This window comes from Nesoenas mayeri (assembly GCF_963082525.1).
Source record: "Nesoenas mayeri genome assembly, chromosome: 23".
Classification (NCBI taxonomy): Eukaryota; Metazoa; Chordata; class Aves; order Columbiformes; family Columbidae; genus Nesoenas; species Nesoenas mayeri.
Genome location: NC_137574.1, coordinates 3,825,837 through 3,850,729, shown reverse-complemented (window position 1 = coordinate 3,850,729; position 24,893 = coordinate 3,825,837). Strand labels below are relative to the sequence as shown.

At 45.6% G+C, this 24,893-nt stretch overlaps 3 protein-coding genes across 4 annotated transcripts; 2 read left to right on the top strand and 1 right to left on the bottom strand.

Annotated features, from left to right (window-relative positions):
• Positions 1 to 1,777: 1,777 nt before the first annotated feature.
• Positions 1,778 to 3,632, top strand: ADORA3 (adenosine A3 receptor; the record flags this gene model as incomplete). Its single annotated transcript, XM_080358219.1, has 2 exons — positions 1,778 to 2,151; positions 3,014 to 3,632. The coding sequence occupies exons 1-2, from the start codon at positions 1,793 to 1,795 to the stop codon at positions 3,630 to 3,632; spliced, it is 978 nt and encodes a 325-aa protein (XP_080214345.1). The 5' UTR covers positions 1,778 to 1,792.
• An 8,030-nt stretch (positions 3,633 to 11,662) lies between these two features.
• On the bottom strand, positions 11,663 to 15,214 carry ATP5PB (ATP synthase peripheral stalk-membrane subunit b). Its single transcript, XM_080358336.1, has 7 exons — positions 15,104 to 15,214; positions 14,978 to 15,020; positions 13,944 to 14,089; positions 13,304 to 13,467; positions 12,775 to 12,900; positions 12,386 to 12,565; positions 11,663 to 11,813 (listed from the first exon to the last, which is right to left on the bottom strand). The coding sequence occupies exons 1-7, from the start codon at positions 15,129 to 15,131 to the stop codon at positions 11,742 to 11,744; spliced, it is 759 nt and encodes a 252-aa protein (XP_080214462.1). The 5' UTR covers positions 15,132 to 15,214; the 3' UTR covers positions 11,663 to 11,741.
• A 2-nt stretch (positions 15,215 to 15,216) lies between these two features.
• On the top strand, positions 15,217 to 19,191 carry WDR77 (WD repeat domain 77). 2 transcript variants are annotated; one of them, XM_080358328.1, is made up of 10 exons: positions 15,217 to 15,479; positions 15,585 to 15,770; positions 16,458 to 16,599; positions 16,672 to 16,721; positions 17,311 to 17,381; positions 17,665 to 17,719; positions 17,996 to 18,067; positions 18,171 to 18,279; positions 18,737 to 18,805; positions 19,007 to 19,191. In XM_080358328.1, the coding sequence occupies exons 1-10, from the start codon at positions 15,326 to 15,328 to the stop codon at positions 19,164 to 19,166; spliced, it is 1,068 nt and encodes a 355-aa protein (XP_080214454.1). In that variant the 5' UTR covers positions 15,217 to 15,325; the 3' UTR covers positions 19,167 to 19,191. The 2 variants fall into 2 exon arrangements, with proteins under 2 accessions (XP_080214454.1, XP_080214455.1); XM_080358329.1 differs by lacking the exon at positions 17,996 to 18,067.
• Positions 19,192 to 24,893: the final 5,702 nt, after the last annotated feature.

Genomic DNA, 24,893 nt, shown 5'->3' with positions numbered 1-24,893 from the left:
TTGCTGTCCCCTGCCTGGACAGACTGACGGCAGGACACAGGTCACTCCCAGCTGCATTAGAAATAGCCGACTGACTTCTGGAGAAGGATGCAGGTCCTCAGAATGAAAGCGCGTGTTTCCTTGAACTTCTGTATTTTGAAGGCATAGACAACAGCCCTATTAAAGCCCCCAGAACTCAGCCTTGTGTAGCTGCCTCTGCGAGACGCGTCCGGCTGCAGCCGTGGGAGGAGGTGACAGAGGATGGAAACTGGCACCGAGGGTGACGCATGGAAACCCAGAACACTCCTTCCCAAGCGTGGCCGGCAGCCAGGGGGACACAGACATTTCCCATGTCTGCTCGAAGCTGCTCTGTCCCAGGTAATTCATGGGGAAGTAACTCATGCGGCTTACAAAAGCCGAGCCTACGTCCCAGCTGTGACCTTGCACGTGCCTCTCCTGGGGTTTATCTGCTGCACCCACAGATATCCTGTGTCAGATTGTGTTAGAAAAGCAGCACAGCCAAGTTCACTTGCAGACCGGGACTGTCTGCAGACAGCTCAGCCTTTTCCCGGCGGTAATTCTACCAAAATGCCCTCCAGTCAGGGAACAAGAAGCACTTACATTGATTTCAAGGAAGTGGAATTTGTCCAACTCTTTTGACAGAAGAAATAATGAAGTCTCATTTATTTCTGGCTATGTCTCCTCCCAGGGCTGATTTCACTTCCCCATCCTCATTTTTATCAGAAACTTGGGTGGAAGAGGCGGAAGACTCAGTGCCCGGGAGTATTACCCATATTTGCTTAAGACTTTGTTACACTAATAAGACACCATCCACCCAATTGTCCACTTGCAATTTGCTCATTCCTGGAGCATTTGTATTTATCCAAGAGCCAGATTACCCTGCGACTCGCAGGCTGACACGAGCTCACGTGTTGGCATCTCTTCTCGATTTCATCTAAAATATGAGCAGCTCCTTCACTGCTGACCCACGTACATCAAGGAACGAGGCACCGGGCTCACCTGCACAGGTGGATCACGGCCGTCGCATCCCCTCTCCACTATTTCCCACTTCTCACACCTTTCCTTGCTTTCTCAGTTTTCTATAAAGCACAGGAAAGTATCCCGCTTTCTGAACACGACTTTGTTGATTTCTAGTGGGAATGAGGGCTTTTGCTGAAAACATTACCTGAAGTCTGAGCGTTCTTGTCAGACTGAGAAAGGTCCAAGAAAAGAGCATTTTTCAGCCACATCAGGGCCTTACCTGAAATGGTGTACCCTGAATTAAATCTAGGGTTGGAATATAACAAAACACCCCTGTAACACCCCCTGAACTGCCTCATTTCCTATAGTGACTGCAGAGTGATTATCTAGATTGATAAGTGTCAACTCTGCTTTACAGTTCTCCGACTTGCGAAATTGTGAGTTGGAAGAGGAAGCAGCTAAAGTATTTCTGTAGAAGTTGCTGGTAACAAGGCTTGTGGAAGCTTTTGCTTTTTTTATTTTTCTCCTTCAAAATAGATTTCAAAAGTATTTTTGTGATCCCAGGCCGCTGAAGGGATGCTGTGAGCTTCAGGTGTGTCCAGAGCGGGGAACGTTTCCTGGATGTTAACGTATTTGCAGCTCCATGGAAAGGTAACAGTGGATTTGCTGCCCGAGTGCTGAGGATGTGAAATACTGGAAGAGGTTTGTACACTGGACAGTCACTGGAACGACTGAGCACCAGACACTGAGGACAAATCCAACAGGAGGTCATCGATGCCCATGGTCCTTTCTGCAGCTCAAGCCAGAGTGGGAGTATCTTTAGCATCTCACCATGCCAAATGAGAGCCTGGAGCTGAGCAGCCTGGATAGCCTGGATGCGATTTATATCAGTACCGAGTGCCTGATCGCTTTGTTCGCCACTTTGGGTAACATCCTGGTCATCTGGGTGGTGAAGCTGAACTTGACCTTTCAGAACACGACTCTGTACTTCATCGTTTCCCTGGCGCTGGCCGATATCGCGGTGGGGATCCTCGTCATCCCTCTGGCCATCGTGGTGAGCCTGGGCATCCACGTCCACTTCCACGCCTGCCTCTTCATGTGCTGCCTGATGGTTGTTTTCACCACCGCGTCCATCCTCTCCCTCCTGGCCATCGCCATCGACAGGTACCTGCGAGTGAAGCTGCCGACCAGGTGAGCGCTGGACCACCACGGGTCCCCCCTGCTCCTGCCAGCTTCCCCATGGGTCTCACCTCCTCTTTCCCTATTAATTTGGCTCTTTTCTAATAAATATTTTCTCTGAAAGCCCAGCCAGCCCAGACGAGCTTTCTTGAGCAGAACGTTGCCATTGCTGATCACAATCTGTCCACAGGATGAGTCTGTGGTCAAGCAGCTGAATGCTGCAGATGTCTTGCTAATTGTGCAGGGCGCCAGGGGTACTATGAGTTTCTTTGGGTTTCTGAGGGCTAGTCTCTTAAATAAAATTCCTTTTAGCAGCTGCTGAAGATACAAAAGTAACAGACTTAAGGGCTAACTTCAGTACTCATTCGCTTTTTATATTTGAATGGCAAAATACGAAAGGTCGAAATGCAAAGCGTCACCTCAAGCGTGAAAGAAGTCATATATTTTATGGGGAAAGAACCTATAAAATTAAGGAATGGAAGAACAGTTTCATCCCACAAACAGCATAAACTAAATGTAAAGAGTAAGTTACACCCAAGCTGACAAATAAGATGGGACTGCTAATAGTAGAAAAGCAATTTCCAGGCAAGAGGAGCACTGAGATCACAACAAAACAAGAAATGAAATAGCTGGAAACATACAATTATAGAGAGAGGAAGTTAAGTACAGTTTATCTCATAGGTGCTACAAAGTAACTGTTACAAATGAAGAGTTCAGGTTTGTCTCAAAATAAAATTTGGTTCCCCCCAAAAAGAATTTAATGCTCCATTTTGTGACAATGAACCTGTAGTATTTGAACATGCAAGTTCTGGAAACCATCCTTAACTATTTCAACACCTCTGTTTAACACAACCTGGGTTTTCTTCCTCAACAGATATAAAATAATCACAACGGAGAGAAGAGTTTGGTGGGCACTGGGTTTGTGCTGGTCTGTGTCCCTGCTGGTGGGATTAATCCCCATGTTTGGATGGAACAACACGGAACCAAGAAGCTCCGATTTTCTGAGGTGTCGATTCACCTCTGTGATGAGGATGGATTACATGGTGTATTTCGGCTTCTTCATGTGGACCCTTGTCCCTCTGGTCATCATGTGTGCTCTGTACATCCAAATCTTTTACATCATCCGGACAAAGCTAAGTCAAGGTACAGCCAATGTGAGAGGGGCAGGAGGTTTTTATGGACAGGAGTTCAAGACGGCCAAATCTCTGGCTCTTGTTCTCTTCCTCTTTGCAATGTCCTGGTTGCCTCTCTGCATTCTGAACTGCATTTCTTATTTTTATCCCAAGTGTCAGATCCCCAGCTATTTGATGTACTTGGCAATCCTGTTATCCCATGTCAATTCTGTCATGAACCCCATTGTCTATGCTTGCAAGATAAAGAAGTTTAAAAACACATACCTTTTAATTTTAAGGACCTACATCCTGTGCAAAAAAACAGATCCAGTTCTTACAGAGCAAACAAACCCAGTCACCATTAAAGAGCAATTGTGTTGACCTGCCAGTATATATCAAACCATTGATAAACCGCTTTGCTTTGTTAAGAAACTCATGTGAAAAATGTGTTTTCTGTCTTATCTACTGCTCTTACACAAACTGTTTTCTGATAAGGGCAACCTCCTTTTACTTAATCTGATGCACATTTGACATTAAGCCCAAGAGAATCATTTATGACCTTCTGCACTATCATACCCCGGAGAACTCTGCTTGGCGGTTGCTGTGTCAAGCCCAGATCTTCCAGGCAAAGCGTTTGCACTTCATAGGACCCTCCAGTCGTTATTTATTGGCTTCAGTGTTTTGACCAGCGACCCAAAGCACGATTATCAAGGCAGATTTTTGCTCCTAGTTCCCCAGCTTGTATGCAGCTGCTAAAAACCAGCGCCCGTTCATTTCTAGTTTTAACTCAAGACCAACAAGTCTTTTTGCTGTAATTCTGATTTCCCTTTTTGCCCAGTTATAGGCCCTTTGCTCACACAAGGCTCCTCCAAGGACAGAACCAACCATAACCATCAAGGATGCATATTCCTGATTTGTTACTAAAACCCCATCAATTTAGGGGATTCTTCCTGCACAGCCTATTCCCATGCTTGATTCTCCCTACAATCATAAACTGTTTTTCTAACACTTGATTTAAATGTAATTTGCTGCAAGTCCCCCCTGTAAACCCAAAGAACAGTTGCACTTTTTGTAGCAACCTGTTACAGATCTGCAGACGACTCCAAAGGTTTATGTAAATACGTGTCTATAGATGTCTTTGTTTTAAATAGTTTCAAAATATAAAAGACATACTTAGAAATTTTGTCCAGTTTTGTTTGGGGTTGTGTCGTTTAGACTAAATTTGAGTCTGGTCACCTCATGCTGCAATCAGCTTTGTCACATTTTCATGAATAATAATAAATACTAAATTGATTTTATATTAATACAGCCTGCTCTTCTCCCATGACAATAAAAACAAAAGCAGCCTGCATGAAATCTCCATGTTTTAGTTGGTGTCCTGACTAGAACATTACAGTAAATATTACACCACAATTTGCACAGCCTGTTTTTAGGGGACACGAGTCAAGCTGTAAATAGGTCATTAAAGGCCAGACTCTTCTTTTCCGCCAGCTTTAAATAATAAAAGTGGTCTACAACAAGCAGAAAAGGGAATGCATCATTCTGTTATTTATGTCAGAAAGTGTTAGCAGCGGCTCCTTTAGCTGAGATCAGACATCTCCATTTATTATCTGATGTAACCCTTCCCACGGGCCAAAGCTCTGCCCTGTTACTCAGTTTAACTCCAAAGGCCAGCAGAGGAAGCAATTGCATAAGTGCATCAGAATTTTGCTACATTATCTCTCATCACTAGATAGACCTGATTGCTTTCAGCAGAAAAAGAGGTTCCCACCTAAAGAGCAGAAAATTCTTCCTCGGAATGATGCACAGCAAACTTTTTGCCTATGTATTTTTGAAAAATTAAGAAAAGAGGGAGCAGTGCTGCACCAAACTCCTGACAAACTCTGAGAGAACAAGGCGTTAATGTATAGAGAAAGAACAGAAACGGAGAAGACTGAGAGCAGGGAAGGATGTTCTGCAACACAACTGCAAAGGAGATCGACCCTGCTCAGCCCCCTGAGAGGGCACCTGGGCATCAGCTCACCTGAAGCAGGATGCGATGAAGTGAGATGTGCAGCAGGACCAGCCTCTCCCCATCAGAGACCCAGAGCAGCAGCTGTTCTGCTGGGAGAGAAGGTTCATCAGCTGCCTCTGCCCATGGTGGTGCTGGCTGGAAATTCTTCCTGCAGGTCTAGGACATCCTTCCCACAGCTCCATGACATCCTTCCCACAGCTCCACAACATCCTTCCCGCAGCTCCAGGTTCCTGGTTCTCACTTCCAGCAGCTACTCTGGAAATAGTATAGACAGAGATCAAACAGATCAAACGATGCATCGACTCGATATGAAGATGGATGAAGGCACGTACCAGCAGAGCACATGGAGACAAACATCATCCAGGGACACTGAAGGATTTAGCAGGCTCTTGCAAGATCTGACTCGTTGCTGGCTGAGGGAAACGCAGCCCAACAGTCACATCAACATCATCACTGTAGCTCTAATAATCCATCCTTTGAACTTTGCGACCGATCGGTTCCAAAATGCCAGGGAATATCACAGGCCACTGCTGTCCGTGCATCCTTCAAAGCACCGTTTAACCCACGAGTCGCTTCCACCCACCCTCCTGGAGCCGGACAACTTGCACTGCACTTTCCCATACGCAGGCACTTTGCCTTGCAAATTCCCGCTGTCAAAGTTTGTCTTTATGGAGCTCACAAGCACAAGCACCTCTAGCGGAAACCTGCTGAGATAGTGAAAATGGGATTAGCTAGCACAGTTGTCCCAAGTGCCTTTATCTGCCTATAAAACAAAGAGCTGGCTGATGGCTGCCATTAAAAGCCGTGCGGCTGCCTTTTCTTGTACTTCTGACACAGGATCCAACAGTACCTGACACAGGAAAGCAGTATTCTTGGTGGCAGGGAGAGGTAACATTTGTGCAAGCAGACCTTCTTATTTCTCAGTTGCTGTCAGGCAGCAGACTGACATTGTTATTAATTTTAAACCAAAAAATAATTGTGAACCGATGACAATCATCCCCCACGAACCTCTCAGCAGCTGCGCATTTTGAGGAGTAATGTGATATTTTCTCAAATAGCTCTTGAAGAAACTGCCACGACTGAGAGAAGGTCGAGCAAAATGAAAACAAGTTCTACTCCTGCTGCTGTAAAACAGTCAGCAGCCTCACCCACAACACATCTCAGGTCAGATTGCAGAACAGAACTATTGTTCTGCACCTGCTTTTCAGTGGTTCCCTGGACTCCCAGCAGCTCCTGCAGCCAGGAAGGCAGGGCAGCCCAGCAGAGGTGGAGCCACCGCTCGGCATTAACGCCAGGGCTAAACTGAGCTCAAATTCTCTGCCCAACTGTGGCTTGGTGCTGCCATCAGACGGCACATGCAGCCTCAGGAAGCCTTCCTGGTGTCAGACTTGCTGCCTTCAGCTGCACCAAGAGATTCCTCTAGAGGGGTGTTCACAACAGTGTGCATGGAACCACCTGCGTTTTCAGAAAAGAGAAATACCTGCCAGAATCTGACGCTTCTGGAGACCAGAAACGAGGAGGCAGGAAACTTGGCTCCTATTCAGCCTCGCAGGAGACGCGTTGTACGACAGATGGACATCACTGTCCTTCCTCGGACAGCCAACCTCCCACCCCTGGGTACAGGAATAGGCAGAGAAGCTTATCCGTGGCTACTAAGTTGTATCTTACTCCCCACTTTATGAAGAGCAGATGATTTTTTCACTTTTTACAACATATTTAGAACACTATGAGGAATAAGACATGAGTGAACACTTCCAGAACTGTCACACTGTGATCGTGCATTTTTTATGTGACCCAATCAGGAAGCAGACACTTGCATACAGAGTTTTCATTATCATGACTTCAATACGCAGAAAATAACTAATCAGAGCACTTGAAAATCATTAAAAAAAAAGGAAACATAAGGGCATGGACATGAATAGACACAGAGTAATATTTCCATTTTTCAATTTTCTTTGGTAGTTCAAAGCAATAGCAAATGCACAAATGGAAACTTTACACATTTGCAGCAAGAACTCACTGAGATTTCTCCAGATGAAGAAATAAGGTATAAAAAGGAATTTGTCCACAACTGTTGGCAAGCAGTTGGAATAGGAGACATTACTTTCCCCTTGTAACTATAAAATGAGCTGATGTTACATACGCAGCACTGGCGTTTCCCAGAGCACTACAGGCTGATAGTTGACATAATATTCTGGTAGCATTTAATGTGCAGAAAGCACAAGGATTTTCATCTCCCTAGAAGCTTCATCGTCACACAGCCACCGGCGTCCGACTCCGCTGGAAGACCAAAGTGGTGTAGGTGACCTCATTCTGGGAATGTGAAAGAAGTCGCAAACATTAGAGAGTTTGCAAACGCTGCATTTCAGCACAGATTTCCTGGTTTTAATTTGTGCTCAATGCTACACACCATAAGCCGTCACAGTCTGCCCCTGCATGTGGGAAATCAGTAAATGCTGTGCGGGAGCAGAGCAGTTGTTAGTCTAGCTCAGCAGCCTGGGTCAAGTCGGCATTGGGGGCTTCCAAAGAACCAATATCAGTAAGGAGAACTGCAGAAATGTTTGTCCTTCGAAAAGATTTTTCCCTAACCTGCCTAATTAGTGGTTTAATTTAGCCCCAGAACCCTTGAAATACGTGGGGAGGGTGGCATTTGAGCCCTGGGATAACAGAGGAGGAATATTTGTCCTTCTAGTGTCCAGGTAACTCCCTGCAACTACAAACACAGGTTGAACCTTTGGCGCACAAAATAAAGCTCTTTTGCTTAGAACTGTCAGCTAATGCTTGAGTCTTGCAAGAGCAAAGCTCTCTTCTCCCCTGCTTCCAAATTAATATTTACCATTCTATTGACCTGAAGACTCTGTGTAAAGTGTTAGGAATGATAGTTGTGACCTTTACCTGGGTGTTCTTCTCAGATTCCTCAGTCACTGTCTGGGTGGGAAGTTCCTCTTGTAAGCTTTGGTGGGGTCTCCTGCACTCTGGGAAGGAGAGGGATACCAGTTTCAGCTGCTTGCTCTGCGTTTGGAGCCAGCCAAGCACCAGGGGTGCAAGAACGGGGTGACAAAGTGGCATCAGAGTGTGCACAGCTTAGACATTGGTTGTAAAACCTGTCTCAGGCCTCCACTGCCAAGTGGGCAGCCCGTAGAAAGTCCTGAGCTGGAAGGGACCCACAAGGATCATCAAGCCCAAGTCCATGCCCTGCTGTGGAAGCAGCTAGGATGAAAGCAACTGATGAATTTAGTGAGAACTGTGCGGCCAGTGTTAGGATGGACAAAAAACCAAACCAACCAAAACAAACACAACTAACAAACCCCAAAACTTATCAGTGCTGAAGTTAATTCTTCTGTGAAAACAGCCCCTGGAATGACTCACGAGCAGTTACTGCCAGGTATGACATGCAATGTGTTAAGTATTCAAGGGAGATACAATTCAAAACTCTTGCAAAGTAACTTCTACAGAAGTCAGTTTGAAACCTCAGTGCTGTCAGATGCAGCCCAAAGAGCACAGAAACTGAGCAGCATCCACGCTAAGGCGTGCAGGGCGGTGTGAAACGCTTCTCTGCGGCCAGGTCTGGATCACGGTGCTGCTGTGACTCCCTCTACTGTGCCACTTACTTTTTCTGCAGAGGTGGATGATGGCGAAAGCCAGAACAGCCGACAGGATGCCAGAAATAAAGGCGAGCGACATGTAGAAGATTTCATGGCTGTCGATACACAGAAAGTAGCATCAGAATACCCAGTTTAACAGAGGTGTTGAAGAACCAGTAGTGCTCAAATTCACCAAACTATATGAAATGAAACACATAATTTATTCCAAGCCTCAGGAGATTAAAAGGTGTGTGTCTGCATTAAGCATCACTATGAATTAAATATCTAGTGCACAGATGAGGAAATTCTAGCAACCTTCCAAAACTCCAAGGCACAAGACGTGTTACATGTAACTCCTTGGCTAGAGGCATCTGCAGTTTCAGGAAACTCTGTGTCTGAAGTTAAGAAATAAAGGAGGAACATTTACTTATCAATCCAGCATTTGACTTCCGGAGGTTTCATGTCAGCCACAGCAGTAGATACCATGGTACGTACAGTGGTCTGTACAGCGACAGTAGTGGAAATGGGTGCTGGTTTAAATGGAAGTGAATAGGAAAAAAATAAATCAAAAACTGGTTTAAAACTGTATTAATTTCCCCAGTTATATTAGAAGCAACAAGAACTACAAAGAGGCACATGTTCAAGTATGACTGTAAGTACAACATTTCTCTATCAAAAGGCTGAAAGGGGAAACACCACACGGGTTATTCCCGTCCCACAGCACCCTCAGCAGTCACACAGCTCTGCCCCACGCACATATTAATAATAAATAACATTATTAATAATACACCTCCCGCTGAGCGACCCCCACAGCAGCGCTTTGTCAGGACAACATCAGCTTCACCAAGAATACGACATCCTGGAAAATTCCTTGAAGAAAATACCTGCAGTACTTTTCGAAGCATAACCTCCCATCCTCTCCAAATACTAATGAACAGCAAGAGAAGCTAGAAGAAGAAAAAGGTTATATTTATATAGATATCTGTACACACACGCTAAAGGAAGACAAACTTATCGTCCCTTTCTAACTCACAGAATTTATTCAGTTTTTATCAGTTCCAGAAATCTTTATCAACTGCACAAAACCACAGCAGCAAATTGGGCAGTTCCTCAGCACAAAACTCACCTCCCAATGCCAGGTTCGTATGCACACATGGGCACGTTCACTACACTTTGACAGACATGTTGCCTTCTTTCAAAAGGTTGGAGTATATTTCATATCTATAAAAGCACCCACGGTTTTATTTTTGCAGCAGCTAGAACTGAACTTTAAGAACATTTTCGCCCCTCTAAGTTTTTCTTTCTCAATTCACACTTCCTTCCATTATACGATAACTTCTCAAATTTGAGGGTGAAATCTTAAAAGACAGAGAAATATCGCTCTGCTACAAAATTCCTACCCCTGGTATTTCTCACTACACCGTTTGTGAGTTTGAATGACATGAAAGCGTTGCTGGCAACATGAACGTCCTGTTCTCTGCTGCTGCATGTCCTGTGTGCCCACATTGCATAAGTCCCTCAATTTTGACCTCCCAGTTTCCCACACAAAGTCAAAAGTGCATTATTTGCAATAATAGCAGTAAAATAAGTTGTAAAATAAGCGATACGGCTCCGTCTTACCTCGCACCATAGAGCTGCCACCCGCCTGCTGGTAGAGAACTCGAGTGCCAGCAGTTTAACCACCTGCTTTGTGAAAAGTCTGTCCAAGCAGTTAAAGCTCAAGTGTCTTTCATGTGTTCAGTTACACAAATGTGGAAGTTGGGCAACTTCACTTTTATTAAAAAAAAAACAAAACAAAACAGGAAACTATGAAAGACACCTGCATTCTCAGACTGGTGATTTTTTTTAAATGTCAGCTGCAGTTGCATTAACATTCTTCCCTCTAAAGAATATTCTATTTGATGAACTGTTGTATTGAAAACTGTAGAAAACTGTGCTATTTAACTTAATTGAAAAGTAAGTATTTCTCTACTATAGTACCAATCCATATAAATGCAGCATGTAAGCACACCCCAGTCTGCTTACTTATTTACTAAATAAATCGCTTCCCAACACGGAAAGGATGAGATGACACACAGGGAGGTGCTCTGCTCAGCTGGGACATTTTGAGATACAGCAAAATCCTTTAGGGAAAAAGTTTGATATAAGAATGAATAGGCTTATACCGTGTATTATCATAACACATATAAAACTATTTTCCTTTTTATGCAAAAAAGAAAACAAAGCAGCAAGCAATGCTTTTTATCCCCCTATGAAAATCCAGCGAAAAAAACCACCCTCTAGAATTAACTTATCCATTTCACCCTCTTAAATTTCATACTGGCGAGTTCAGTTGAGGTCAAGTTCTTCAGTAGCTCTTGGTAACATTTCCTGCCAGCTACACCCTCTTTTCCACAGAGCAGCAAAATGCTTCTCTCACTATTTGAAGCTTTGTTATGGAAGTCTTTTTTTTTAACCCATTCATTTTTAAAACATGGATATTCCTTCCACATACCTCCAAGTACTGGATCAGCTCTCATTGTGATTTCACATGTTCCCAACTACAGTAGGTATCTGTAGGTCATTATCACACAGAATTCTAAACCAAAACCTGATCATTGTATTGGCACCAGAAATTTTCCCTGTGAAGTTCTGTATCTAATCTCTGGACTCGTCCATGACCAAACAAGGAACCAAACTGAATCGCACATACATAGCTGCAAATAATCCCCCACTATAAATCAACTGTAGCCGTTTATGTGACCATTCCAGCCACTTTGAACACAAACAGGAAATTACTGTTGCTAGTGAAAGACAGCAGAGCAGTCAGTTTGTTTGTCTGTTTAATGACACTTTAGACTCATACAGTTTCCAACAGCAGGTAAAGAGACACATTGGTAGAATGAGACACGGTCACACCGCTGCCTGTGTGCTCTTCGACAATGCCTTCAGGTCCAAAATGCACTTTGCAATACTGTCCTTCTGCTGCAAAAGAAAGGAAGATGACTTTCAGATGGAAGACTCATGAAAGGCATTTAAACAAGTAATATACACATTCTAATGCATTTCAGATACTCTTTTTTTAGACCCACAAAATGAGTTACGGATATAATTATGGCTCATGAAGTCAGAGATTCAAATCCAAAGAATGACCTGCATTAAAGCACCTGCATGCGGTGCGAGCAACATGATTTCCTTTTTGTTCTTAGCTTCATTCCTTCAAAGAAAGGCCACCTAGAGCCCAGCTGCAGGTCTGAACCTGCCATGGTCTCATACAGAGTATTTTACAAGTGAATTCCCTGACCTGTTGTCACAAGCTCAGCTCTGTGCTGCAAGAACAAACACTACACACAATTCTGTCTCAAATCACCAGCAACCCAAACACCTGGTACCCAGTAACTGGGCTCGTTAGCTTTTACTCAGAAGTAGGAACACATTGCAGCTTCGTTTGGAAGTCACCCAAAGTCATCCAGCATCTCCTGGTTTAAACCAGAATCACTGGACAGCACCTGTTTGTACAGACTAAATTGTAAAGCAGATTAAAAAACCCCAAGTACCTGTTGAGGTGTGATGCTCTGAACGACATTTTTCTCCACCCACTGAATCATGTGGTCTTGTTCTTTCTGACGCTTTAAATTCTGCATGGCCACCTGATAGTCCAGCCTTTTCTTCACTTCATTGTACACCGTCAGCAATCTCTCCCGATAATTTGTTTCCAGTAACATAGCAATATTGTTCTAGACGCAGAAGATGAAACCCAAAGGTTAGCGTTTGGCAAGAATACAAAACAGCAGCAAAAGAGTAAATTCACTGGATGAAGCGGTGGGACTGGCCCTGTCTGCAACACATAGCAGGTAAATGGTTTGTTACTAGTTCACAATCTAAGAGGCACCCAGAATGTGTAGTGGGGACTGCAGAAGCAAGCAGTAGAGCCAGAGCTGCGTACCCGCTTAGCGTCGAAGAGGTACTTGCGGCCTTCGACCCTCCACTGCTCCTTCTTCTCCTCCTCGATGGCAGTCTCAAGACCTTTAATAGCCTCATTTTTCACAGCTAAAGCTTGAGCCATTTTCTCCTGAAAGAAGAAACAAAAAATGTGATTCAGCACAAAAGTAAAATGCAAGCAGAACAAGCGACTTGTAATGAACTTGTGAAATTCTGCATCAAGATTTCAGAAATGTCTGCATAATGTGGATGGTGCCATGGCCAAGGTTAAATGATGGCAAAACAGAAGAATTATTGTTCAGAATCAATTGTACTTTAAAAAAAAAACGAATACATTCATGCTGGATGTTTTACTCTTGAAGATTTATGTAACAATACCAACATAAGACCTAAACATAGGTTATTTAAGCAACATTCCAAGATGGCACACTCAGATTTTTATGAGACGGAACTCTATTAAATATTTAAGCAAATCACTTAAAACAGTTATTAACTACTACAAAGTTAGATTATGTTTGTTGGGGTTTTTTTACCTCGTTAAGTTTGTCAGCAAAAGCTGCTACGTCAGCCCCGTACTTTTTTACGCCATAAATGATGACTGTTAATATGCAAGCAGCTGCAACCGTCTCATGGTTAATTACATAGATTTCCTTAGAGAGAAGATACAGCAGGAGTCCAGTTCCCAACATGTAAGGCCCTGAAGAAAAAACAAAGCAGCAATATTTGTACAAAGCATCAAGAGGCTCAAGTCAAACATCTAAAAGGTTTAAGGCTCACAAGAGCGCGTTCTCTTCCACAACAAGTAAAAGCAGAAATCAAATGCTAACAAGGGGAAGGGACCATGAGAGTGCTCAGCAAAAGGGAAATAAACTGGCACCTTGCATTCGACCTGCTCATTTGGAAACGAGCAAAAAGCTCTGATTAAAGGTTTTGAGGGTCGGCAAGCAGACATATCTTGATGTAAGATCAAGATCACGATGTTCTTCTGGCATTTTTTTTTAAACCACATGTGCCCAGCTTTAGAGCCAGGAAGTGCTGCACTGGCATCTCCTTCTGCATTTACAAAAATAATTTTCCCTAATATTTTACCTTTTCAGGAGCCAGAGAGTGGGGGGGAGAAATAAATCAGCATAACTAAACAAACTTTTTTTTTTAACAGAAGTATATATTAACCTGTAACTCCTGTTTTAGGATAGAGAAACTGGAAAAACTCCTCAGGGATCAAACCATGCCGAACTTCTCCTCCCTTCTCAGGCAGAGGTGGCAAAGGAGCTGAACGCTGCTGAGTCGTGTGCAGCGGTCGTGTGACATGCAATACACTAGAAATAACGAGAAAGCTTCAATTAATCTTCTATTTAAAAAAAAATAACCCTTAGAGAGACTGGAACACACTTTGAAATAGACATACTCATCGACACGCCTACTGTGGGGAAGTGGGTGGGACAAAGGTACCTCCAGAGGTTACTTCCGACTATAACTGTTTTCTAAGCCCACAGTATCACAGAATGTTGGGGACTGGAAAGGACCTCAAAAGCTCATCCAGTGCAATCCCCCCATGGAGCAGGAACACCCGGGTGAGGTTACACAGGAAGGTGTCCAGGCAGGTTGGAATGTCTGCAGAGAAGGAGACTCCACAACCCCCTGGGCAGCCTGGGCCAGGCTCTGACACCCTCACCCCAAACAAGTTGCTTCTCATATTCAAGTGGAACCTCCTGTGTTCCAGTTTGCACCCATTGCCCCTTGTCCTGTCACTGGTTGTCACCGAGAAGAGCCTGGCTCCATCCTCCTGACACTGCCCCTTTCCATATTGATCCCCAGGAATGAGTCCCCCCTCAGTGTCCTCTTGTCCAGCTCCAGAGCCCCAGCTCCCTCAGCCTTTCCTCACACGGGAGATGCTCCACTCCCTTCAGCATCTTAGTGGCTGCGCTGGACTCTCTGCAGCAGTTCCCTGTCCTGCTGGAACTGAGGGGCCACAACTGGACACAAGATTCCAGGTGTGGTCTCCCCAGGGCAGAGCAGAGGGGCAGGAGAACCTCTCTGACCTACTGACCACCCCCTTCTAACCCACCCCAGGTCCCATTGGCTTCCTGGCCACAAGGGCACTGTGCTGTCCCCCAGAACCCCCAGAAAGGTAAAAACAAAGCCGCGTAATTAACGTTATTCACACACAAGGGAAGATGTGTCCCTGAGGCCCTCCCGGTACTCACCCCACGGTGGCCGGAGGCGCCAAGTTCCTCAGCGCGGCCGGGGCTGAGGGGAGAGGAGCAGAGAGCGCGTCAGTGCAGAGCTCGGCCAGGACACCCCCCACGGAGACAACGCTCCCCCCAACTCACCAGCGCGGAGAACGAGGCGGGATAACATATCGAACAGGACAGGGCCGGTAACAGCGCGACCCACCGGCTGCCCTTCGTCCCGGTGACCGCCGGGCTGCCCCCGCACCAAGATGGCGGCAGAGAAACTCTCGCGAGAGGGGCGGGGCGGGAGCTCTCGCGAGAGGTGGCGGCGGCGGGAGCACGTTGGGGGACACACGCCGGTTCGCTCCCGCTCCCGCCGCCATGGAGGAGCCGCCGCCCGAGCAGCCCCCGCCGGGCCCCGCACCCCCGCCGGGCGGGGAGCAGGACGCGAATGTTGCCGGGCCCGAGTGGAACATCCCGCCCAACGCGCCCGCCTGCATGGAGCGGCACCTGGAGGGCGCGCACTATCGCGCAGGTCGCGGGGCGGGGGGGGGGGACACGGGAGCGAGGTGGGGGGGGGTCTGGCTGCCCGGTCTCTCGGGCACTCACCGGGTTTGTCTGTTCGGCTCCTTTCCCGCAGACGGGGCCCTGCTGCTGGGCGCCTCGGGGCTGAACGGGCGCTGCTGGACCGGTTCGCTTTGGGTGTTCGCCGACCCCCGCCGTGCCCCCAGCGAGGGATTCTGCACCGCCGGCGTGCAGACCGAGGCGGGGGTCGCCGACCTGCGCTGGGTGGCGGACAGGGGCATCCTGGTGGCCTCCGACTCCGGTAAGTGACGGGGATCCCCCCTCTCGGGGCCTCTCTCCGAGATAGGGCCCCCTCCAGGGGCATTTTGGTGGCTCCTGGTTCCAGAAAGTGACAGGGATTTCCCCCGGTCCCCTCTCTGACATGGTTGCCCCCACAACGGCATCCTCATGGCTTCCGATTCCGGTAGGTGACAGGGATCCCCCCCCCGGGCCCTCTCTCCAACAGTGGCTGCCCCCCAACTCCAATAAGTGACAGGGATCCCTCCCAGGTCCTCTCTCCAAGGTGGGTGCCCCCCCAGGGGCATCCTGGTGGCATCTGACTCCAGTAAGTGATAGAGTTCCCCACCCCGGTCCCTTTTCTGACATGAGTGCCCCCCGAAGGGCATCCTGGTGGCCTCTGACTCCAGTAAGTGATAGGGTTTCCCCCAATGTCCCCTCTCCAATAATGGGTGCCCCCCAACTCCAATAAGTGACAGGGATCCCCCCGCCCGGGTCCCCTTTCTGACATGGGTGCCCCCACGAAGGGCATCCTGGTGGCGTCCAACTCTGGTAAGTGACAGGAATCCCCCTCCTGGGTCCCCTCTCCAACAATGGGTGCCCTGACTGGTGGCCTCTGACTCCAGTAAGTGACAGGGATCCCTCCCTGGGTCCCCTCTCCAAGCTGGGTGCCCCCCAAGCTGAGATGGGTGCCCCCCTCACTTCCCTCCAGGTGCCGTGGAGCTGTGGGAGCTGGAGGAGAACGAGACCCTCATCGTCAACAAGTTCTGTAAATACGAGCACGATGACATCGTGATGGCGGTGGCCGTCCTGGCGGGCAGCACCCAGGCTGTCAGTGGTGGCAGGGACTTCTGGTGAGTGTCCCCAGCCTGGCTGCCCCGCGCCGGGGCCGGCGCTGGGTGCTGAGTGCTGGTTCTTGTCCGCAGCGTGAAGGTCTGGGACCTGCCGCAGCAGATGGTGCTGCACTCCTACAGAGGTGAGTACCGCGCTTGGTCCTGCAGCATCCCTGGTGAGCTCACGTGTGCCAAACCACACCTGGGGCTCTGATCTAATGTTTGCCAGTCTGTGGGGTTTCTGGCATGGCCTAATTTATTTGCCTCTTCATTTCTCCCCTTAACATGAATGCTATATGGCTTAGTTTGCCTTGCTTTCTTCTGTACTGGCATCTTTAGTCCACCTGCATGTGATCGTGTGATCTCCCAATCCATATGTGTTTTGAGCAACCGCTCACAGGAGGTGCCAACCCCTGGAGATGTGGCTTTGCCATCTCCAGCCAGAGCAGAGGCCGTGCTTTGTTTGATCCTCTCCCCTTTGGAACTGACCTCTTGTCTGGAGAGGCTTCCTCAGGCTTTGGCAGGTCACAGTGACTTGCCTGCAGTGGCTCTGGTTGGATTTGGCAGCTCATCAGTTTGGTGGGAAGCAGTTGCCTGTTGCTGAGCTGTTAACGCTGTATCTGAGCATAAATTATTCTTTATTATACTGCTGTGCCTTCAGAGGTCCGTGGAAATATGCAGAAAAGTTGGATACGATCTTTGAGGCTCTTTGTCCTTTTGTGCTTTTGGTAGCTCACTCCGATGTGGTGACGTCTGTGGCTTCCTGTCCTGGTAAGGACACAGTGTTCCTGTCCTGTGCTGAGGTAAAGCTCATTCTCTGTTTAGATCTACCCAATTTAACTTTAGTTATTTACAGTTAAATGTACTTACTGAGAAACCACCTATGGTTTTACAAGTTGCGTACCTGTGTTACTTAAATATTCCAGTCTGATAAAGTTGCCAGGCAGCTTACAAAGCTGATTTCTGTAGGTTAACACAGAGGAAGAGGTGGTGTGGGTTTGAATGTGGGTTGGTAGCAGTTCTGCAGTGAATCCCCCCCACCACAATGAAATTGTAAAAAATTTCTCGTTCACTTTGGATTTATAGGACAGTAGAATTTTACTCTGGGACACCAGATGCCCAAAACCAGCTACTCGAATTGGTACGTTTTTGCTTGCAGTTACTGCTTTTGTATGAGTTTTTGTTGGAAGAAATCAATTATTTTATGCCTGACTTTACTATGCATAACTTCAGATCTAGCGATCTGCCCTTTGGGGCAGAAATGCTTGTTTAAAACCTAAGGAAGTCAAACAGTATCACAGAAGTACAACAAGCTTTTAAGTATTTCTTTTAGTACAGTAGCAGTGCTAACTGAGATGGTGTAGAAATATCTTTGTACTGACTCTTTTTACATCAATCCCAATTTATTTACTTGCAGTTTGCAGTGCCTGTAATTACCTCCCTACCTCAGTCATGTGGCATCCACAGAAAAGCGACATCTTTGCTTTGGGTAAGAAGTGATCTAATTACTTGACTTTGACCAGACAAATCAAGGTCTTCATTTTCACATGACAATTTTGCTAATAACCTCGTTCTCTCTTCCTCTCTTGAAGGCAATGAAAGTGGAACAGTTGCACTAGTAGACACAAAGAACCCTGAATCTGCCCTCAGCTCCACTGTGCATAACCGAAGGATCACGGGGTTTGCGTTTTCTGCACATAGGTACAGTCTGATATACCGACATGGAACGTGTGACTACATACACTTGAAAGCTTTATTTGTTTTTAGAGTAAAAACTGTGAGAGTACTAGTTTTGGTCTTTTTATTAAGAGGACTAATAAAGAATAGGGTAAACCAATATCTCACTTTTGACATGAAGCGTGTGAATGTCCAGAACGCTTTTGCTGTGTTCAGGGTTCTTGACCCACTCATTGGGGGGATTTTTCTGATTACAGCCACCTCTGCTTGAAGAAGGATTACTTGCTTTTTGAGACTAATAGGATATTTTCCCTGTGTTGGCAATGTGCTAAATGATGATGCAAACACTTTTGTAAGATTTGATGCCTCTTAATTCACTGTACCTAGGTCAGGTTCGTTAAAAAATGTGCTTTTCACAAGTTTATCCCCAAGTTTTCTGGTATTTGATTGTTCTAACCATGGTCTCATCTCTGTCTTCTAGCTCACCCTTACTGGCCACGATCAGTGAAGACTGTTCAGTAGCCGTTCTTGACTCAGACCTCTCAGAGGTGTAAGTACACAACGTATTCATTATTGTGGCTCTTTGTCTTGTTGACTTCTCATTAAGTTAATTATTTATCCATGGTGCTGAGCGGAAGATGAAAACGCTCCTTAAATAGGGGAGCATCATACTAACAGACTAACAGTTAGGAGCTGCACAAGCCCATAGTGACAGTGCTTTGTGGCTAATGAACTGTTAATTATTTTCCAGTTTCAGAAACCGTTCTCATCGAGACTTTGTCCAGGGTTTATCGTGGTCTCCTTCGGACGATGCTTTGCTCACTACGGTGGGATGGGATCACCAGGTGTTACATCACACTATCCCCATACCAACTGGTGAAGCTTCTGGAGTCAACTGTGTAAACGAGTAGTTTTATAAACTCACGGTCCAAATTCCTTCCTGGCATTACTTTTTCTGCTGAAGTCAAAGGTGTGTGTGAACTGGAGCGGGTATGGTTTGTTGTCTGCCTTGAAACTTGTGACCAAGACGGTTCCTGTAGTAATTTTGAGTTAGGCATAAATTAGTTACAAACCAAGCTTTACCCTCTCCTCAGGAGTTGGCTTCATCTGTGATAAGACTTCAGTATTTTACCCAGAAAAAAATTGACTTCAGGCACAGGGGAGACTTGGAGAGATAGGGAATTATGTATAATTAAAAAAAACAAAAAAAGAAAAAATACTCCATTTCCTCCCTCAGTTCTCAAAACCATCCATAGAATTAATGGAATTGATGGAAACATTTCTAGGGGGAGGTTAAAAACACCCACCAGTTGCCAGTTGGATGTGAGAACCTCACCCTTGAGGAAAGTTCTTCACTGTGTAGATCAGTTCTTCCAACTGAATGGGAAGATGCATTTAAAGACTAGAAGGGTTGGTCTTTAGTATCTCCTAGTGTGGATCCTGTGGTGAGCGCTGCTTGTGCCCTTCTGCTCCATCTGTGGGTATCAGCTCCCAGTGCTTGGTGTGAGGAGCCTTATGTTCTGTACGATAAGGATCCCAGTGTAGCCCTGTAATTAAACACCTCTGTGATTCCACCTAACACATCCTGAAATACCGGTATCCGTGGTGCTCAATGTTGGCTGAGCTTGGCTGCGAGGAGCTGTCGCTGTAACACGCTGAAAGCCAAGAGAAATTAGCATTTGCTGGGCCGTTTGACACCATGTTTCATCTCCTCTGTGCTGAAGACAGCTTACTCAAAGATAAAACTTGTGAACAAAAGTTTATATAAGGGAAAAACTGGACTAAGGACTTCAGTTTGCATTTGCTTGCTTCTATAAACAAAGTCTGCTTAGTGATAAACGAGACTCGTTATGCACTTGTGATGAGTGACTTTGTGTGCTGGAGCTGGACAGGACCAGGCATTCCTGTCATCCTCAAAACAGACTCCCCAGGATCCTTAGAGGTGTTTTTGTAATATGCCACATACTTTTCAAACTAAACTGTTTCCCTTTAACATATTTAACTGAAAAAAACCCCAAATCATTGCTCTGCATGCATTGCCACTGCTCTAGATGTGGCCTGGTCCGTCCTGATATTTCCTAGGCAGAATAAGCAAGTCCTGACTAATGAAACAGAAAAATGCTGTTGACATGAATGCTACTCCTGGTTCTTTAGCATGATAGCAACACTAAAACTTACACCACTTCCAGTGGGCTTAATCCTGCATAAACATAGGGTTTTAGTTGATGCAAATTATGTAAAGCCCACAATTAATTTTTAGGCAGATGAAGCTTTCCCAGGCTCTGTACTTTTCTCATACTCTTTTTAAGCCTTGTTTGCTGCTTTTTTAAGTTTCCATGTCGTACAGGTGTTTACAGAGCAAGCTTTCCTGATGTAGAACCATATATGACAAGGAAAAGGTAAATGATGATACAAACTGACAAATTTCTCCAAAAGTACCCCTTGAACAACCAAAAGTTCCCTGTTACGGGCCTCTGATGGTGTATGGAAACTGAAACAGGTGTTGTGCTGTTTGTAAAAAAAAGAGTTGTCTTGGCAAAAGTGGAAGACAGTTTTTAAATAAATCATAGTTATCATTTGTAACTGAGTATAAGTTTCACTGGGCTGCTTCTGTAGGATTGAAGAGCCAGCTGAGATCATCCACACTGTTAAAATGAAGTCGTGATTTCAGTCCCTGAAATTGAAACCATTCTTAAATAACTGTGCGCCGTATTAGTGTTTAGTGCCAGGGTACTATGATTCTCAGCACTAGTGCAAGGCAGGCTCTGGGTCTTGCTTGTTTTCAGGAAGCTTTTCAAAACTCAAAGCAGGGTTTCCATGGTGCGTAGATAAAAACAAGTTTCAGATGCCAAGTATTAAACCACATCAAGTTCCTCACGTTGCCACCCTGTGAGCAAAACGCAACAGTCCATGGCAAAAAGCACGATGGTCTAAGGTGAAGCCTATACAGACAACAGGTCATTACCAATATAGTACTGGTTTTACTATTGCTTAAAGACTTGGTGTGGCAGGACAAAAATAGACAAATCTTTGGGTGAAGCTTTATGTTCTGCCACAGGAGGGCAGCAGCTGCCAGCTTGACAAGTGGCAAAGCAGCACCTATTTCTTTAAAGAGTATATTCATTCCTTACCACTTGTTGTTTTTCACCATCATAAGACAAGCGCAGCAGTGACAGTTTACGTAGGGTCACTCACGTTGTCTTAGTGTGGCTCCCGATTGTACCATTGCTAGCCAGGTTAAAGTCACGCCAACATGCAGCATTGTAGCAATACCACATCGGGGCTTGTGACTTTGCGGTGATCTGCAAAGGAACCGGAGAATTCCCTGGGTTTTGCCCTTTGTTTGAGCTGTCTCTGGACTACGTGCCATTTGAATTTGGGGACACTTGTGTAAATCTGTTGTGGCAAGAGTAACGATTTCAAGATGCACATTGCACACTCACCTCGTGGAGAACCTGGATCTGTAGCCAGAGCTGGATTAAAGAGCTGAGAATGCAAATAAATATAGTTTTGAGGAATGGGGAGAATAAGTCACTATGAAGACCAGCCTGCCTTTTATATTGCTGCTGGCGTTGCTCACCCTGCTTTTTCAAGTGCAACATTCTAGTTCGGACTTGCAAACAAGTATGCGAGTTTCTTTACTGATGAAAAGCTCCAAACCAAGAACTATTTATAGCAGCGGCACAGGCTGAGCCGCACAAGCTCCTTGGCCAGCCTGCCGAACCAGCTGGGCGCAGGGGCTGTTCCTTGATCGAGCTTCTAAAAACACCTCAATTAGCACAGGGTTTGTATCAACAACTGGTAAATTGGACCAAGCTTTAGGTAAGCTCAAGTTCACGCTGTTGCCAAGGCCAGTTTGAGCTGTTTCCTCATCCTTTTAATCTTGCATGCAAAGATCTCAGTCTTAGAGTAGACGGGCTGCTTAAGCAATACAAAAAAAAGTCAGACCACACGGAATAAAAGAATATGTCCAGACATATTTAATGCAAGAAGGTTGGTATTGAATGGCACTCATAAATAAGAGATTTTGTTCAACACTTTACAAGTATGGCTATCAGTTATACTACATCAGCAGGTGCTTCAAGGAAGAGGCAGCTGTAGGGGATAATTTAAGTTGTATCAAGACTTGAATGACCAAACTGTGCTAGAGGAAGGTAAAGCAGGAAGAATTCCCTTGTCAGGCTTCAAGATTGCTTTCAGCACTAAGACCGGGCTACAAGGTTGGCTGCTTTGCTCCATTGCTACCCCTTGGTTTCTTCCTCTTCTGTTGCTAAATCTATACAGTCAGACCGAGCTGGGGAGGAGCAGAAACAGGAATGGGAGCGGAGTTTATGTGCTGTCCCGACAAAGTCACCTGCCCGAGGGAGAGGGAGCTTTTCCCCATCCCTGCGGCCCTTGCTCTTCATTACAGTTTGAATTTTCTCCCTAAGTGCTTTGGCTGCCAAGAGCTCTGACAGTGCTTTCTTTGTCACACAGGCAGATCCCAGTGGCCCCAGTATAAATGTCTAGTAGTTACTGAAATACTAGAACTCTGCTCAATTTGTTCAAAATAAGCAGGGATAGCCCAAAGTGTTGGCAGAATAGAATCAGTTCCGCTGCTTAAAACATCCACGCTATCCAGTTTTACAACTATGAGCAGAGCCTGACCTGATTTAGTTACAGCGCAGTCCACTCTGCATTCCCAGAATGGGTGTTCTCCGAATGAATAATGGCTATTTCATAAAACTGACTTATATTATCACTCTTCTAATAGTTAAAATGAACAAATACACGTCTGCTAGAAACAAGGCACTCCACGCTATATAACACCATATTCCAACTACATATGAATTGCATGTCTGGGTGAAACAGCAAATGTGAAATTCAAAGCAAGTGGCACCGTTGGAGTTTCACATTTTGCTCAAAAATAAACTTGCACTGAGGACACGCTCAGATTTGGAAGAATTCTTGGGCAGGAAACCACACACATACACCCATTGCTGGGCAAAGTGAATCTTGAAGGCCAAAGACTCCCAAAAAGCCTTTAAATTTCAAACTGCTGTAACTTACTGGTTCGAAAAAAGGTATTAGGAAGAAAAAAACAATTAGGTTGCAATATTATCAGCGAGCCTTCTTTGTTTTGAGTTAAACTGGTGAAACTTCTCCCAACACTAAACCATGGCCCTGAAGCCACTCAAACAGCATCACAGCTTCCCTTGATAAATAAGAATCTTCAAGATGCTCCTCGCATGGAGTAACTTGATATTTTAAGGGGGGAGCTATTCTGCATGACACCGGCACACTGAAATACCCAGACAGTTACTCCATGGCCACATTTCTCCATCTGCTTATTTTAAAAAGCCAACACCCAGGTATTTGCAACATGTTCTATCAATACTGGCTGGGGTGAGCGTGTCTGGAAACCCTCCAAGTCACTGCAACTTACTGGCATAAAAATGCCAGTTGAATTAGCTATTAAACCCATTGCGGTATTTGCGTTTTCATCTGATTCACAGCAAAGTAAAGTTCAGAATACTTTGAAGTTGCTGCAATATTTGAAACAGCTGTTAAATTCTTAGGTAAAGTTGTAAATAACATAATATGTAGAACGTCAAAGACATGACATTAAGATAACTCCTATGAAAATTCCACCGTGAAGGAAAGTTTATTACTGAATTTTGAGTTGAATTGCGGAGCAAAATCTGCTTATGTTCACGCAGACCTGTGCGTGCAATGCAGGACACACTGGAGTGGAACTAATGATATGGTGTAGTATTGAAGATAGAAAGTGCTTTCCATGAAAGTAGACTAATGTCTCAAAGTGCTTTTAGCTTGTCAGCTATTAGAAAACATTCTCTACAAGTTTTTACACTTATCTTACAGTGATTTTTCAGCAAGTTCACCTGTGAGGATAATGATATCTTTCTAATTTCTGGAAGCTATTCAAAACTTTGGCTTGTCTGTAATACAAAACCCAGCAGCCGCTCCCTGGCAAAGGGGGCTCGGCAGGACAGGCACTGAGAACCAGGAGCTGTTCTTAAGGCATCGGCGTAATTGATTTGCTCAAGGCTGTTGAAGGAGGTGGGGACAGAAGAGGTCAGGATCTCGACACTCTAAACTCTTATTTCTATCCCATTGCCCCCACGTTCTCATTTTAATTCCCCTACGTTTCGCTCTACCCTGGCTTGCTGCCATTACGCACATCTCCCAGTCGGTTCCTCCCTGCTCCTGAGCACGTTGGATTTAAACCAATTGAAAAACAAACAAAAAACACAAACCAAATAAACTGAAAACAACCTCTCCAGTGGTGATGCTCTTTAAAGAGAACTAAGGGTGCTTTTTGGCTTTCTTAGAAGACCTACCAGGCTGCAGCTTTGGAAATAATACAGGAGGGGGGGAAAAAGGAGAAGGAAACCCACGTTTGCTCACGTAACAAGACAGCAGCCAGTCCTCTGCGGTAACTACTCTCCATAAGTCTTTTGAGAAGAATCCAAGTCCCAGGTTCACTCCCCACCTTCTCCATCGGCAGTTTCGAGCAGTGCGTTTGCTGGCTGGGTTGGGACCATCCCTGGTGCCCAGGAGAAGGATATGACCCACCCGGGCGCCTCCTCATCCCTTCCCGGCCGGATGAAGGCGCTGGAGCAGCCCTGCAGACCAGC

Coding starts and splice junctions, on each gene's coding strand:
- ATP5PB (XM_080358336.1), bottom strand. CDS start 15,131: ATGTTATCCCGCCTCGTTCTCCGCGCTG. Junction 13,468..13,943: donor TCCTAAAACAGGAGTTACAG/GTTAATATATAC, acceptor TTTTTTCTTCAG/GGCCTTACATGTTGGGAACT. Junction 12,566..12,774: donor ACCTCTTCGACGCTAAGCGG/GTACGCAGCTCT, acceptor TTCTGCGTCTAG/AACAATATTGCTATGTTACT.
- WDR77 (XM_080358328.1), top strand. CDS start 15,326: ATGGAGGAGCCGCCGCCCGAGCAGCCCCCGCCGGGCCCCGCACCCCCG. Junction 18,068..18,170: donor AAGCGACATCTTTGCTTTGG/GTAAGAAGTGAT, acceptor CCTCTCTTGAAG/GCAATGAAAGTGGAACAGTT. Junction 18,280..18,736: donor TTTGCGTTTTCTGCACATAG/GTACAGTCTGAT, acceptor TCTGTCTTCTAG/CTCACCCTTACTGGCCACGA.